Source organism: Nansenia antarctica, assembly GCF_963989245.1.
Source record: "Nansenia antarctica genome assembly, chromosome: 1".
Classification (NCBI taxonomy): Eukaryota; Metazoa; Chordata; class Actinopteri; order Argentiniformes; family Microstomatidae; genus Nansenia; species Nansenia antarctica.
Genome location: NC_137674.1, coordinates 88,591,757 through 88,604,916, shown reverse-complemented (window position 1 = coordinate 88,604,916; position 13,160 = coordinate 88,591,757). Strand labels below are relative to the sequence as shown.

Here is a 13,160-nt window from a genome sequence, read left to right as displayed (position 1 = left end):
TATTTCAATATAATATATATATATATTATATTGAAATATCGATGCTTCTGTCGACATAGCTTCAAGGGATGCACAATGCCAAACGTTGTCCCTAGCAGAAGCTCCTCCCTCTACAAAATGACACAAGAGGCGACAGCGCGCGCTTCCTGTACAGGCTGGTCTCAATCACGTCCTTGTTCCAGACATAAATTCACCCCACAACTTCATCGAAGTCATTCGTACCGTTCTGAACGTAAAGATGTCTGGCAGAGGCAAAGGAGGAAAGGGACTCGGAAAATGACTCGGAAAAGGAGGCGCCAAGCGTCATCGCAAAGTTCTCCGTGATAACATCCAGGGAATCACGAAGCCCGCTATTCGCCGCCTGGCTCGCCGTGGGGGCGTCAAGCGTATCTCTGGTCTGATCTACGAAGAGACCCGTGGTGTGCTGAAGGTGTTCCTTGAGAACGTTATCCGTGACGCCGTCACCTACACCGAGCACGCCAAGAGGAAGACCGTCACCGCCATGGATGTTGTATACGCTCTGAAACGCCAGGGACGTACTCTGTACGGCTTCGGCGGCTAAACTATTCGTAAACTCAACCACCCCCTACCAAAAACAACGGCTCTTTTAAGAGCCACCCATCTCCACACGGGAGTTGATTCCATTATTATAACACATTTTATCAGGCCTACATTCAACGGGTTTATATACGTTGCCAAATCAATGTCAACGCAAGTAAATGCGTAGTCTTGGCATTCCACGACTAGAAATTACCATCCCACATGTGCACTCTAGAAAGAAAAATGGTTATTGTGGATTATTACGCACACAACACAGTGCAGCCCCTTTTTCTATTGCGCATCTAGTGATAATAATAATGCATGCCCTTGTCGTACCATCCCAAAATGACAATTCCTGGTAGTAATCGCTAGGCTGCTTGGGAGTTTGGGGGACTTGGTGTTCTATGTATATCATTCTCAATCTTCCTCTTGACGTTTTCATGTTCATATCGCCATCGGATACAAGGCAACCCGACAGCCGGGTGAAAAAGTAAGGAAGGGGTGGGGGGAGGAGCCCTAGAGCTTTGGAAGTGGATGTCAGCAGCCACCTAATTTGCATAGCCCCACCTTTATATTACGGGTGTGCGTTTGCCGCCTCTTCATTCGTTTCTGAGAAGTCCGAGACAGCCCCCGTGCTGGCCAAGGCCCCCAAGTGAGCCAGAGGGGGGACCCGTGCGACGAGGAGTACTGGTCGGACAGCGAACACAACTTCCTGGACCCCAACATCGGCGGCGTGGCGGTGGCCCGTCCACGGCCTGGCCGTGTGGCAGTGGCGAAGCTACCACGGTGGCAAAGCCCTTGAAAAAAGTCCTGCCACCCTACTTGCCACCCCAGTTACACAGACCAACTGATATAATTTGTATTATTATTATTATTATTGGATCTTTATTTTTATTTTTTAATTAGAATTCAGTGTAAAATCCCCAAATTCTCAAGCTTGACAAATAAACTCAGTGTTCCACTCCTCCGTCCCGAATGGTTGCACCCTCACACGGGGAGATTTGAGTTTGCCTGTTGAGCTGTATTTGGTGCTGTGCCGTGTGGAGCCTGTTCAGGTAATGTTAAATGTGGTTTTAACTAATTATGTTATTACGTTTAGAATTAATTACCTAATGGATATGTTTAGTAAATGAATTAATGTTTTGTTCATCAGTGTAACGTTATTTGTTGAGTTATGAAGCGAAGACGTTTTTGCAGTTCAGCTGTTACCACTTAGCTAGCTAGCTATCGTTAGCTACACAGATACAGCTTTTACTTACTGTTTAGCTAACATTAGAATTATTATAGTTAACTTATGTCATTGTAACAAGATTTTCATGTATGTTGAAAATATGTTGCAGGAAGGGTACGTAAGATTGTCTTTAACTGGGTTGAAGAAGCAAACTACTATATTGGTTGTTGGTTATAATTGTATATTGGTTGTATTCTGGCGTTGTTTTCTTGTTTTGCTCTGTTTGTAGTCTACTTGATGTCTTTTTATCATCAGTTAAATCACCACAGTGGTTAATCCACTAATAGAGAAGATACCAGATTGAAAATGCTCGTAGCCAACTACTCTATAGCTCGTGCCTGGTCGCAGCTATTGCGAATTGTGAATCACCACAGGTGCTTGAAGCTTGTTGCAGAAATGGATGACGAACGGCTGATACTTGAGGTGGAAAAATCTATATTTTTATATACGACAAATGACGGTGGAGCAGGTACAACGTCAAGTTAATGCAACGCCGATGGCGAGGTGACGCAACGCTGGTAGTGGAGCCAGCCTGTAATATTCTACAGTAGCTAGCTATCAAGATAACAATGACTGATGCCTTCTTCTGTTTACACGAACACAGCCCATTGTCATATATGCATTCTTATCATTTCAATTGATAGGAGACATGCTGAAAATAAGGTATTGTCTTGTTTTACTTCTGTCTACAACTACTATTTCCTGCAACAACAACATGTAGGCTACAATTTCCTCAATCTCACGTAAGTCATGTATTATGTCATCACAATATGGCCTCTACCTCTACCTCTAGTAGCGGCACCATTCATTGGGACCTATGCTGTCTCTGCCAATGAGATGCTGATGAACCATTGCAAAGACCCAAGATACAACGACTTGTATCACTAGAAAGGGAAAAAAAGATTTCTTAGCTATTGCTAATGTTCTTCCTTCTTCTGTTAATGTTACAATTGATCAGTTGAATGACGGTTCAGGTATTGCAGCAACGCTTAAAACACATAATGCTATGTATCACAAACGCTGTAGAAGCTACTGTAGTAGTTGTCGTGTCAAAAGGGCTCCAAAATATGATGTTGGCTCCTCCTTAGTAGTGAGTCCTAAAAAGCTTCGATAATGTCAACCCAAAGCCTGTGGCATTCATTGTGTCATATGTGAGGGGGAGATATGGATGACCTTCACAAGGCAGTAACAGATAATGTTGATTCCAATCTGAAAAGCTGGGCAGAATCCTGTAAACATTTTTAGCTTCTTGGTAGATTAGTTACACAAGCTTCCGATGTGCACGCAGCAGGTGTGTACTACATGCCAAATGTTATCTCATGTTGCGAAAACGGCAAGCATCTCATGACACTGCCAGGCCAGGGTGTCAGAAGGGGAAGCATCTACCAGTGAGTGGGGGACAACCTCTGACCATCTAACTATTGCACAAATTGTTGCCCTGGTTGAGGTTTCAGATCCTCCTTCACAATCTCCTATTACGGCAACTCTACAGGAACCTTATGAAAGAACGCAGGTGTTTCAAGCAACATCTCCTCAGCTATCTGCCTGAATAGAGTGAACACCAGAAGGGGAGGGAAACCTACATCGCAAACAAGGAACAAGTGGCTAAGAGGAACTCTCGCTCAGGATGAGGCAATTCTGTTGATGAGGGCTGCCTTGGTTTTACACAAGTACTGCTTACAATGAGGCCACACATTTGACGGCTCCTTCCTGTCCAACTGTCTCACAACATCTGTTGCTGAACCTTTACGAGTGTTCAATGATATCGTCCTCCATGGTCCAGAGTTCCTCAAACCCTGCGCAGCTAATACAGCAGATGCCAACCTGCAACCGAGAATGTCAATGTCAGAAGTACAATGCATTTGGCAGCACCCATCACACCTGCAAGACCGACGCAATACGTCACAGCAAGGAAATTGACAACCTGACCCAAAAGCCAAACAAAACCAAAAAAATGCATTATGCAAATTAGGGGTCCAGACACACCCAATCATGAATATAAGCATTCTAATGTGTTTCTAATAGTCCCAAAACATAAAACAGACACCAGGCTTGTATTTCTAGTTCATTTGGTTCAAAAGTTATAGCCGAAACCTCTTTCAGAGGGCGGCCATATTGATTTGGCCGCCATGGCGACCCCGGTGGTCGTTGGCTCGGGCGCCCTGGCTAAATCATTAGAGCATACTCTGAGCTACATCTGGGCCAAATTTGGTGCTTTTACACAAATTTGCACAAAAATATCCCTAAGGCCCCCAACTAATTTTTATTATGTTTGTTCTTCTGACGATCAAGTTCAGCGCGCCCACACTCTGTCGCGCATTGTTCATGTTCCTTGTTTATTGTCTCTGAATGAAAGAGATAATAAAATGTTTTTTTTCTCCCACAAACCTATGTCTTTGTAATAATTTACTGGATAAGAGAGAAACCTGTACACATACACACTGGTGTGCACACACTAGTTCTATATGTAGAACAGGCAATAAGGGATGATAAATATACATATATTAATCACATATTAAGATGGCCACAAATTATGGCCACACTAAAATATCTGCTTGCCACCCCTTTGCCACCCCATGTATAAATCTCTAGAATCGCCACTGCCGTGTGGGAGGCCAAGATGAAGGTGCACGCGGAGCAGGCGCGGCAGAGGCAGCAGGAGGACGGGATCCCGGTGCCTCCGAATACTAACAGGTTGTTGCCGTGCAGAACGGCTGCCATGGAGGCCAGCTCCGTGGGCATGTAGGAGGAGATCAAGGCCTACGGCAAGAAGCGCAAGTACGGGGCGGCGACAGGGGCTAGTCCGGGACCAGGCCAGACCAAGGACAAGAGAGAGGGGCCCGTGACGCGGCACGCTAAGAGCCCCAAAAGGGCCGTCAAGGCAGCCAAGCCCAAGGTAGCCAAACCCAAAACGGTGAAGCCCAAGGCAAAGAAGGCAGCCCCAAAGAAGAAGTAAACATTCAAAGTGTTCTTTCCAACACCATTTGTACCACTAAAAGGCTCTTTTAAGAACCACCCACATTTTCGTAAAAACGCATTATCATCCATGACGACAGAAAAAGTCGAGTGTTTATTTTAGAAAGTATTTTACACCAGTGTAAATGGACTGACTTATATAGCGCCTTTATCCAAAGCGCTTTACAACGGCCTCTCATTCACACACCAATGGCGGCAAGCTACCATGCAAGGCGCCGGCCGGCTCACTGGGAGCAATTTGGGGTTCAGTGTCTTGCCCAAGGACAGGGGTAGTGGTGGTCTAGTGGATAGTGAGTTGGACTTCTGATCGTAAGGTTGTGAGTTCAAATCCCGCTTGAAACCACACCACTACTAGTGTGCAGTTGAGTAAGGCACTTAGCCCTCAGTTACTCCAGGGGGAATGTCCCTGTAATTCGTAATTGTAAATCGCTTTGGATTAAAAGCGTCTGCTAAATGGCAAAATTATTATTATTAATTATTATTATTAGGACACTTCGCGACATGTGGCCAGCTGGGACTCGAACCGCCGATCTGCCAATCTTGTGATCATTAGACAGCGGCTCTACCTCCGCCACAGCCGCCCCCAGTGTCAGTGTCAAGCACGGACTTACAAACACGACAATCATGTTTTTACTTATTGAGTAAATAATGAGCAGTAATGAGAGATTTGACATCTAGGTCTAGTTTACACTTTGACGCTATAAAGTGTCACTCGGTAGATCTGTGTGCGGGAGAGGATGGTGGGGGTATGACAGTGTCCATAAAGTTGCATATAATATCAACATATACAGATAGTTATGAGATACTCTTTCCGTTACACCATTACGTTATATTTGGACAGAAAGGCGGGCGATAACACGTTTCGCTCAGTCAGGAGTAACGTACTACAGAGAGCTGGGAATGAACTTCACAATGTATAAATTATATACGTATCAATTATATATTATTATTATATTATGACATATACTACTTTTAGTATAATGATTATGTCACGTGGGACGAGTTTGATTTGAACTTCGATTTATGGCGCGCGAGGGAAACTCACAAAGACAATCTTCAATATTCACAATGTATCCACAATCTCTGTCTCTTGATTGGATGAGGTGACGTCGACCCAGTGGCCAATGAACGCCGTCAAGGCGAGCTATAAGAACAACGCTCCAAGCGGCAGAACCGTTCTATATCGTGGAGCTCCGCCCCATAGGGGAGCTCTGCTCCTATTGGTTTACCCGCTACCTAAAGTAGCCAATGACTGAATTTTTCAATGCCTGCGCCCGCCTGGGGTGCTATATAAAGGGGCGTACTTCGCTCCATCATTCTCCCAAAAAGTTCAGCACGGGTTTATATCTGAAGACTGAGAAGGACGACTACTAAGACTGGAGGACCCGCCAGACTTTTCCCTTCAAGATGGATCGTCCGCCGCCTATGGAGAAGTTCCTCCGGGACGCCTGCCGCTGCGACTTCCAAGCAGCGGAGGACACTTTTCAGCGGAGGAGACTTTTCCCTTCAGCGATGGATCGTCCGCCGCCGACCACGAAGAAGTTCCTCCGGGACACCTGCCGCTGCGATTTTCTAGCAGCGGAGGACAAGCAAGAACGGCGTTCTGGGCAGGCACCTCCCCAAGTAGGGATGGTCCCGCCCGCTCAGCCGGCCCTGACATCACGCCGCCCTCACTCAGCTGAGTGGTCGGTGCCGGTGTCAGAATCAGAAAGCTCTGATGAGAGCGAGCGGCAGGTAGAGCACGTGCTCCCCGCCCTCGCCGCCCCATCTCGGTGCGCAGGCGGCGGCAGCGGCGAATAACATCGCCGTGTTTAACGCCGCCATTGCGAAAATCACCACAGAGGCGGAGCTTCTGAGCAAGCTCCACCTCTTCTTCTTCCGCCGTGGTGACGAATAGACCGTCAACGACTGCGAAACTGAGGTTTCGGCGTGATGCGGCACTGGCTCTACCTCTAAACGACGGAGCCATGCCCCACTCGGCATCCCCAGCCCCCGCCGCTGACCACTGGGAGGGCCCGCTACGGCCCCCCACGGCAGCGTGGCCCGGTTTCACTGGCGGAGGGGTCGGTAATGACCCCACCACCGGTTTTCTCTTCATGGCTGCTACCTCATAAAGAGGCAAAAGAAGGAAAATCCCCACCTTACTTTTTCAGTAAAGGAGATTTTTCCCATGTTATCTACCGGAGCGGAGACCCACCTGCCTTGTCGGAGCGTGGTCCAATCGCTACCGGTTAGAAACGAGGCGGAGACTGGCCCAGCTTACCAGCGTGTGACCAGCTCTCTGCCTAGCGGACTAACCAAAACCGCCCTCACCCAGCTGAGTGGTCGGTGCCGGTGTCAGAATCAGAAAGCTCTGATGAGAGCGAGCGGCAGGTAGACCACATGCTCCCCGCCCTCGCCGCCCCATCTCGGTGCGCAGGCGGCGGCAGCGGCGAATAACATCGCCGTGTTTAACGCCGCCATTGCGAAAATCACCACAGAGGCGGAGCTTCTGAGCAAGATCCACCTCTTCTTCCGCCGTGGTGACGAATAGACCGTCAACGACTGCGAAACGGAGGTTTCGGCGTGATGCGGCACTGGCTCTACCTCTAAACGACGGAGCCATGCCCCACTCGGCATCCCCAGCCCCCGCCGCTGACCACTGGGAGGGCCCGCTACGGCCCCCCAAGGCAGCGTGGCCCGGTTTCACTGGCGGAGGGGTCGGTAATGACCCCACCACCGGTTTCCTCTTCATGGCTGCTACCTCATAAAGAGGCAAAAGAAGGAAAATCCCCACCTTACTTTTCAGTAAAGGAGATTTTTCCCATGTTATCTACCGGAGCGGAGACCCACCTGCCTTGTCGGAGCGTGGTCCAATCGCTACCGGTTAGAAACAAGGCGGAGACTGGCCCAGCTTACCAGCGTGTGGCCAGCTCTCTGCCTAGCGGACTAACCCCTATCACGACACAAAGGGGGTTAAACACCCCTGTCTGTAGCCGTATGGAGGGACCGTTATTTACATCAAAAACTCCTCCATGTCTATCAAGATCTGGCCCAGCTCATGAGCGTGCGGCCGGTTTTTGGGTTATCAGGCATAATAAACCTACGTCGATAAAGGGCATTGTTACTCAAAACAAGCACTTTTTACAGACGGCAAACCATCCCTAAGGAGGTTTTTCCATGGTATCTACCAGAGCGGAGACCCACCTGCCTTGTCAGAGTGTGGTCGAATCGCTACCGATTAGAAACAAGGCGGAGACTGGCCCAGCTTACCGGCGTGTGGCCAGCTCTCTGCCTAGCGGACTTACCCCTATCACGACACGAGGCGGGTTAAACACCCCTGTCTGTAGCCGTATAGAGGGACCGCTATCTACCAGAGCGGAGATCGACCTGCCTTGTCAGAGTGTGGTCGACTCGCTACCGGTTAGAAACAAACCGGAGACTGGCCCAGCTTACCGGCGTGTGGCCAGCTCTCTGCGTAACGGACTTACCCCTATCACGACACGTAGCGGGTTAAACACCCCTGTATGTAGCCATATAGAGGGGTCGTTATGTACATCAAAAACCCCTCCATGTCTATCAAGACCTGGCCCAGCTCATGAGCGTGCGGCTGGTTCTTTGATTATCAGGCATAATAAACCTGCGTCAATAAAGAGCATTGTTACACATAACAAACACTCTTTACAGACGGCAGCCCATCCCTTTCGAAATGATCCCACCTTGGGCTGTGCCACCTCCTCGGTGTGCAGCGGCGGCTGGGATCATACAGAAATTCAAGTTTTTTCTGTCGACTGCACCACAACAGACGGTCCAGCCGCTGTCGTTGCGTTATGCAGAATGACTAGAAGGGACAGGTATTCTGTCGGGCTGGCTAGACAGGACATTGAGGAGGGGATATGCACTACAGTTCATTCAGCCTCCTCCGCCCTTCAGGGGCGTGAGAGAGACTGTTTTTTGTCCTGCCCGATAAAGACACGTGCGCTCCAGGAGGAGATTACGAATCTCCTAACAAAGGGCGCAGTGACATTGGTTCCGAGGGACCAGTGGGACATGAGATGGTACTCCCCGTATTTCCTTGTCCCAAAGAATTCGGGAGTCATGAGACCCATACTAGATTTCAGGGTCCTCAACGAGAGAGTGGCGAAACGCCCCTATCGTAGATACCTGAGGGTCGCGTATTTCGTGTGCCAATCACAGAGTGGCACAGGAAATTCCTACGTTTTGCTTTCCAAGGGAAGGTTACGAGTACACGCGCCTGCCCTTCGGGTGCACGCTTGCTCCTCGTTTTTTCTCCAAATGCGTGCAGACAGCACTCGAACCACTGAGGCGAAACGAGATACGCATATTAGCATATCTCGACGACCTACTGGTCTTGGCCCAATGCCCAAATCGAGCCATTCGGGACGCAACCTCACTGGTGCAGCACCTCACTCAGCTGGGGTTAGCTGTAAACTGGACAGAGAGTGCTCCGTGGCCGGCTCAACAGTTTTCCTATCTAGGCATTCAGTTGGATACTGCCGAGATGAGGGCCAGTTTATCGGCACCACAGAGAGCGACACTGACGTCAGCTCTCCGGGTGTGTCGAGTGACAAATACAATCACCGCTCTGTCAAGGATGTCCTTACTAGGACTGATGTCTGCAGCCCATATAGTGGTCCCCTTAGGCCTGTTACACATGCGCAGACTGCAGAGGCGGTTCGCACGACTGCGACGGGTTCCAGTGAGACGCCGTCGCAAGTTGATTGTAATACAGAGATCGGTCAAAACCGACCTGAGCTACTGGAGAGACCCGCGCGTTATCGCGCGCGGAGTCGCCTGAGTTCGCTGAAAGCTCTCCACATTCCAGGTCTGCTCAACGAAGGACCAGATCTGTTATCACGGGGAGGCCCGAGGGACGACGACTGGAGGTTAGCACCCTCCATTGTGTCGCTGATTTGGGCACGGTTCGGGCAAGCAGAAGTGGTTCTGTTTGCGTCACGGACGAATGCGCAGTGTCGCCTTTGGTTCTCCCTGCGCGAACAGGACAACCCGCCATTGGGAGTCGATACATTCGCACACCACCCATGGCCGAGGGTCTTGTTATACGCGTTCCCACCCCTGACATCTATCCTCCCACTGTTGGCACGAGTGAGGTCAGAGAGGCTAGAGTTAATTCTTGTAGCCCCGGACCGTCCCGGAGCCCCGTGGTTTCCGGAACTGATGGAGATGTTGGTAGAGGGCCCATGGCCCATACCTCATCGACAAGATGCACTCTCTCAAGCCGGAGGCTTGGTGAAGGGGCCGCCTATGAGGGGGGGCCCCTCATGGCCTGGTTACTGAGAGGGATTGTTAGAACGCAGGGGTCTGACAGACGCGGTCATTCAGACCATTCAGAGTGCGCGCGCGCAATCCACTGCAAAGGGATATGCGGCGCGCTGGCGAGTTTTACACAGTGGTGTGAGGGACAGGACGTTGACCCTGTCTGTTGTCGGGTCGAAAAGTTATTGTGCTTCTTACAGTCGCTGTTGACAAGGGATTGGCGGCGGGAACTATTAAAGTTTACGCGGCTGCCATCTCAGCTTGTCATGAGGGTTTTGCGACAACGACACTGGTTTTTCAGTCATTCGCTGGTTAAGCGTTTTTGACTGGAGTGTGTAGGCTTAGACGCCCTCATAGGACTCTAATGCCAAAATGGGACCTGTCGATTGTGCTAGAGGCGCTGTGCGTGCCCCCATTCGAACCCATTGTCACTGTGTCGTTGCGTTTTATTGTCTCTCAAGACGAGTCTACTCCTCGCCTTGACTACGGCTGAGCGAGTGAGTGATTTGTGCGCTCTCTCGTCACGGGCAGATTGTTTGATCATATCTGATGACGAAACAAAAGCTGTATTACGCCCTAACCCGGCTTTTATCCCTACGGTTAATCGTGGGTTTAGGGTTCAGAGCTGTGCTCTGAGCGCCTTTTTTCCTCCTCCTCACGACGGAGAGAGGGAGAGGCGTTTTACATTGTATTGTCCGGTGCGCGCGTTGGCACAATATGTGAAGCGCGAGGCAGGACTGAGATCTTCTCCCCGGCTTCTGATCTGCTATGGCGGGCAGAAAGCCGGGACACCACTCTCGAAGCAGAGGCTGTCCCTTTGGATTTGCGCATACGAATCGAAGAGGCAGCCCGTGCCGACTGGCATTCGGGCTCATTCCACCAGGGGCATGGCCGCATCAGTGGCCATTCTCAGGGGAGAGGGAGTGGAGGAGATATGTGTGGCGGCGTCTTGGTCGTCGCCATCACTTTTTATACGGTGTTACTTGAAGATATTTCTTCCTCATCCTTTTCTCATTCTGTCCTCAGTTTTGCTGTTGACTGATGTAGTGGGGAAGGCACTTGGATTACCCTGGTCATGGGATTTTATTCAAGTGCTGTCAGGATGAATACGGATGTGCCTGGGGAAGGGACCCTCCTCCAGGACATGTTCCGTTAGATCAACAACCCTACGTGCTCACGTAAGGGTTAGGTCAGTGATATTCTTCCTCAATCCTTTCTCATTCTGTCCTCAGTTTGCTGATGACTGAGGTTGTGGGAAGGGCACTTGGATTACCCTGGTCATGGGGATTCTATTCAAGTGCTCTCAGGATGAATACGGATGTGCCTGGGGAGGGGACCCTCCTCCAGGACATGTCTGTTAGATCAACAACCCAACGTAAGGGTTGGGTAAGTGATATTTCTTCCTCATCCTTTTCTCATTCTGTCCTCAGTTTGCTGAGGACTGATGTAGTGGGGATGGCACTTGGATTACCCTGGTTGGGGATGCTATTCAAGTGCTGTCAGGATGATTACGGATGTGCCTGGGGAGGGGACCCTCCTCCAGGACATGTTCCGTTAGATCTAAAACCCTGCGTGCTCACGTAAGGGCTAGATCAGTGGAGCAGACTCGGTGTGGGTTGGGCCAACTTTTTAAGGTTGTCTTGAACCAACATCAGTGGTCAGCTCCGGGTGCCGCTGAGATTGTTTTCGGATTAATAGTCTCAGTGGGGGTACATTTGGCCTCGCTCGCTCCGCCTAAACCAATAGGAGCAGAGCTCCCCTATGGGGCGGAGCTCCACGATATAGAACGATAGTTATGGAGATAGACTCCAGTTCTATGAGTGGAGCGGAGCCCCATAGGGCTGCTGGCCCACTTCGACTCGTTCAAACCCGGCTGTTTTGTATGTTTGGGAGAATGATGGAGCGAAGTACGCCCCTTTATATAGCACCCCAGGCGGGCGCAGGCATTGAAAAATTCAGTCATTGGCTACTTTAGGTAGCGGGTAAACCAATAGGAGCAGAGCTCCCCTATGGGGCTCCGCTCCACTCATAGAACTGGAGTCTATCTCCATAACTATCGTTATCTGAAATTATTTTCTTCAGCTTCTTTGAGATCATCCCGCTGAACCGTCACCATGTCAGGAAGAGGCAAAACCGGAGGCAAGGCCAGAGCCAAGGCAAAGACCCGCTCTTCTCGCGCCGGACTTCAGTTCCCTGTGGGTCGTGTCCACAGGCTCCTACGCAAAGGCAACTATGCCCAGCGTGTGGGCGCTGGCGCACCGGTCTACCTGGCCGCCGTGCTCGAGTACCTGACGGCTGAGATCCTGGAGTTGGCCGGCAACGCCGCCCGCGACAACAAGAAGACTCGTATCATCCCCCGTCATCTGCAGTTGGCTGTCCGTAACGACGAGGAGCTGAACAAACTGCTGAGCGGTGTGACCATCGCTCAGGGTGGTGTGCTGCCCAACATCCAGGCAGTGCTGCTCCCCAAGAAGACCGAGAAGGCCGCCAAAAAGTAAACGACTTCACCTCCTCAACCCCAAAGGCTCTTTTAAGAGCCAACCACTCCTCTCTCCAAAAGAGCAATGCATCACTCCATCCTCTGTTTGTCTGCGCTGTGAGTCATGTTGTGAAATGTCCTCATTCTGTCATGTGCCCGTAGATGAGGCAGAGGACAGGCACCATAATACACACGGCTACAGAAACATTCCTCGTTATGTCACTTTCAGAATGTTTTCTCCTTCATGAGGGTTTTAAAATCAGAATCGCTTTTATTACATATTGTACTACAAGTAGGCATGAGCCAGACACAAAACACGATAATAATAAGTAATGTAAGCAAGTAAAGTAAGTCAATCATACATTGCTATAGTACAGTGGTTTCAATAGTGCAAAGTATGATGATATGAAATGCAATATAATATAATATAATACGGTATTAATTTACTCCAATGGTATACAAGTAATCCAGTAGTGCGTGGGACGTATAATACTGTAGTGAACAGTTATAATACTGTAGTGAACAGTTATAATACTGTAGTGAACAGTTATAATACTGTAGTGAACAGTTATAATACTGTAGTGAACAGTTATAATACTGTAGTGAACCGTTATAATACTGTAGTGAACAGTTATAATACTGTAGTGAACAGTTATA

General features: G+C 49.5%; 1 protein-coding gene and 1 pseudogene across 2 annotated transcripts; both read left to right on the top strand.

Annotated features, from left to right (window-relative positions):
- Positions 1 to 238: 238 nt before the first annotated feature.
- LOC308175937 (histone H4-like) lies at positions 239 to 562 on the top strand (annotated as a pseudogene). Its single transcript has one exon. The product of its transcript is annotated as a histone H4-like (transcript).
- An 11,576-nt stretch (positions 563 to 12,138) lies between these two features.
- On the top strand, positions 12,139 to 12,522 carry LOC308166202 (histone H2A-like; the record flags this gene model as incomplete). Its single annotated transcript, XM_080540466.1, has 1 exon — positions 12,139 to 12,522. The coding sequence occupies one exon, from the start codon at positions 12,139 to 12,141 to the stop codon at positions 12,520 to 12,522; it is 384 nt and encodes a 127-aa protein (XP_080396592.1).
- Positions 12,523 to 13,160: the final 638 nt, after the last annotated feature.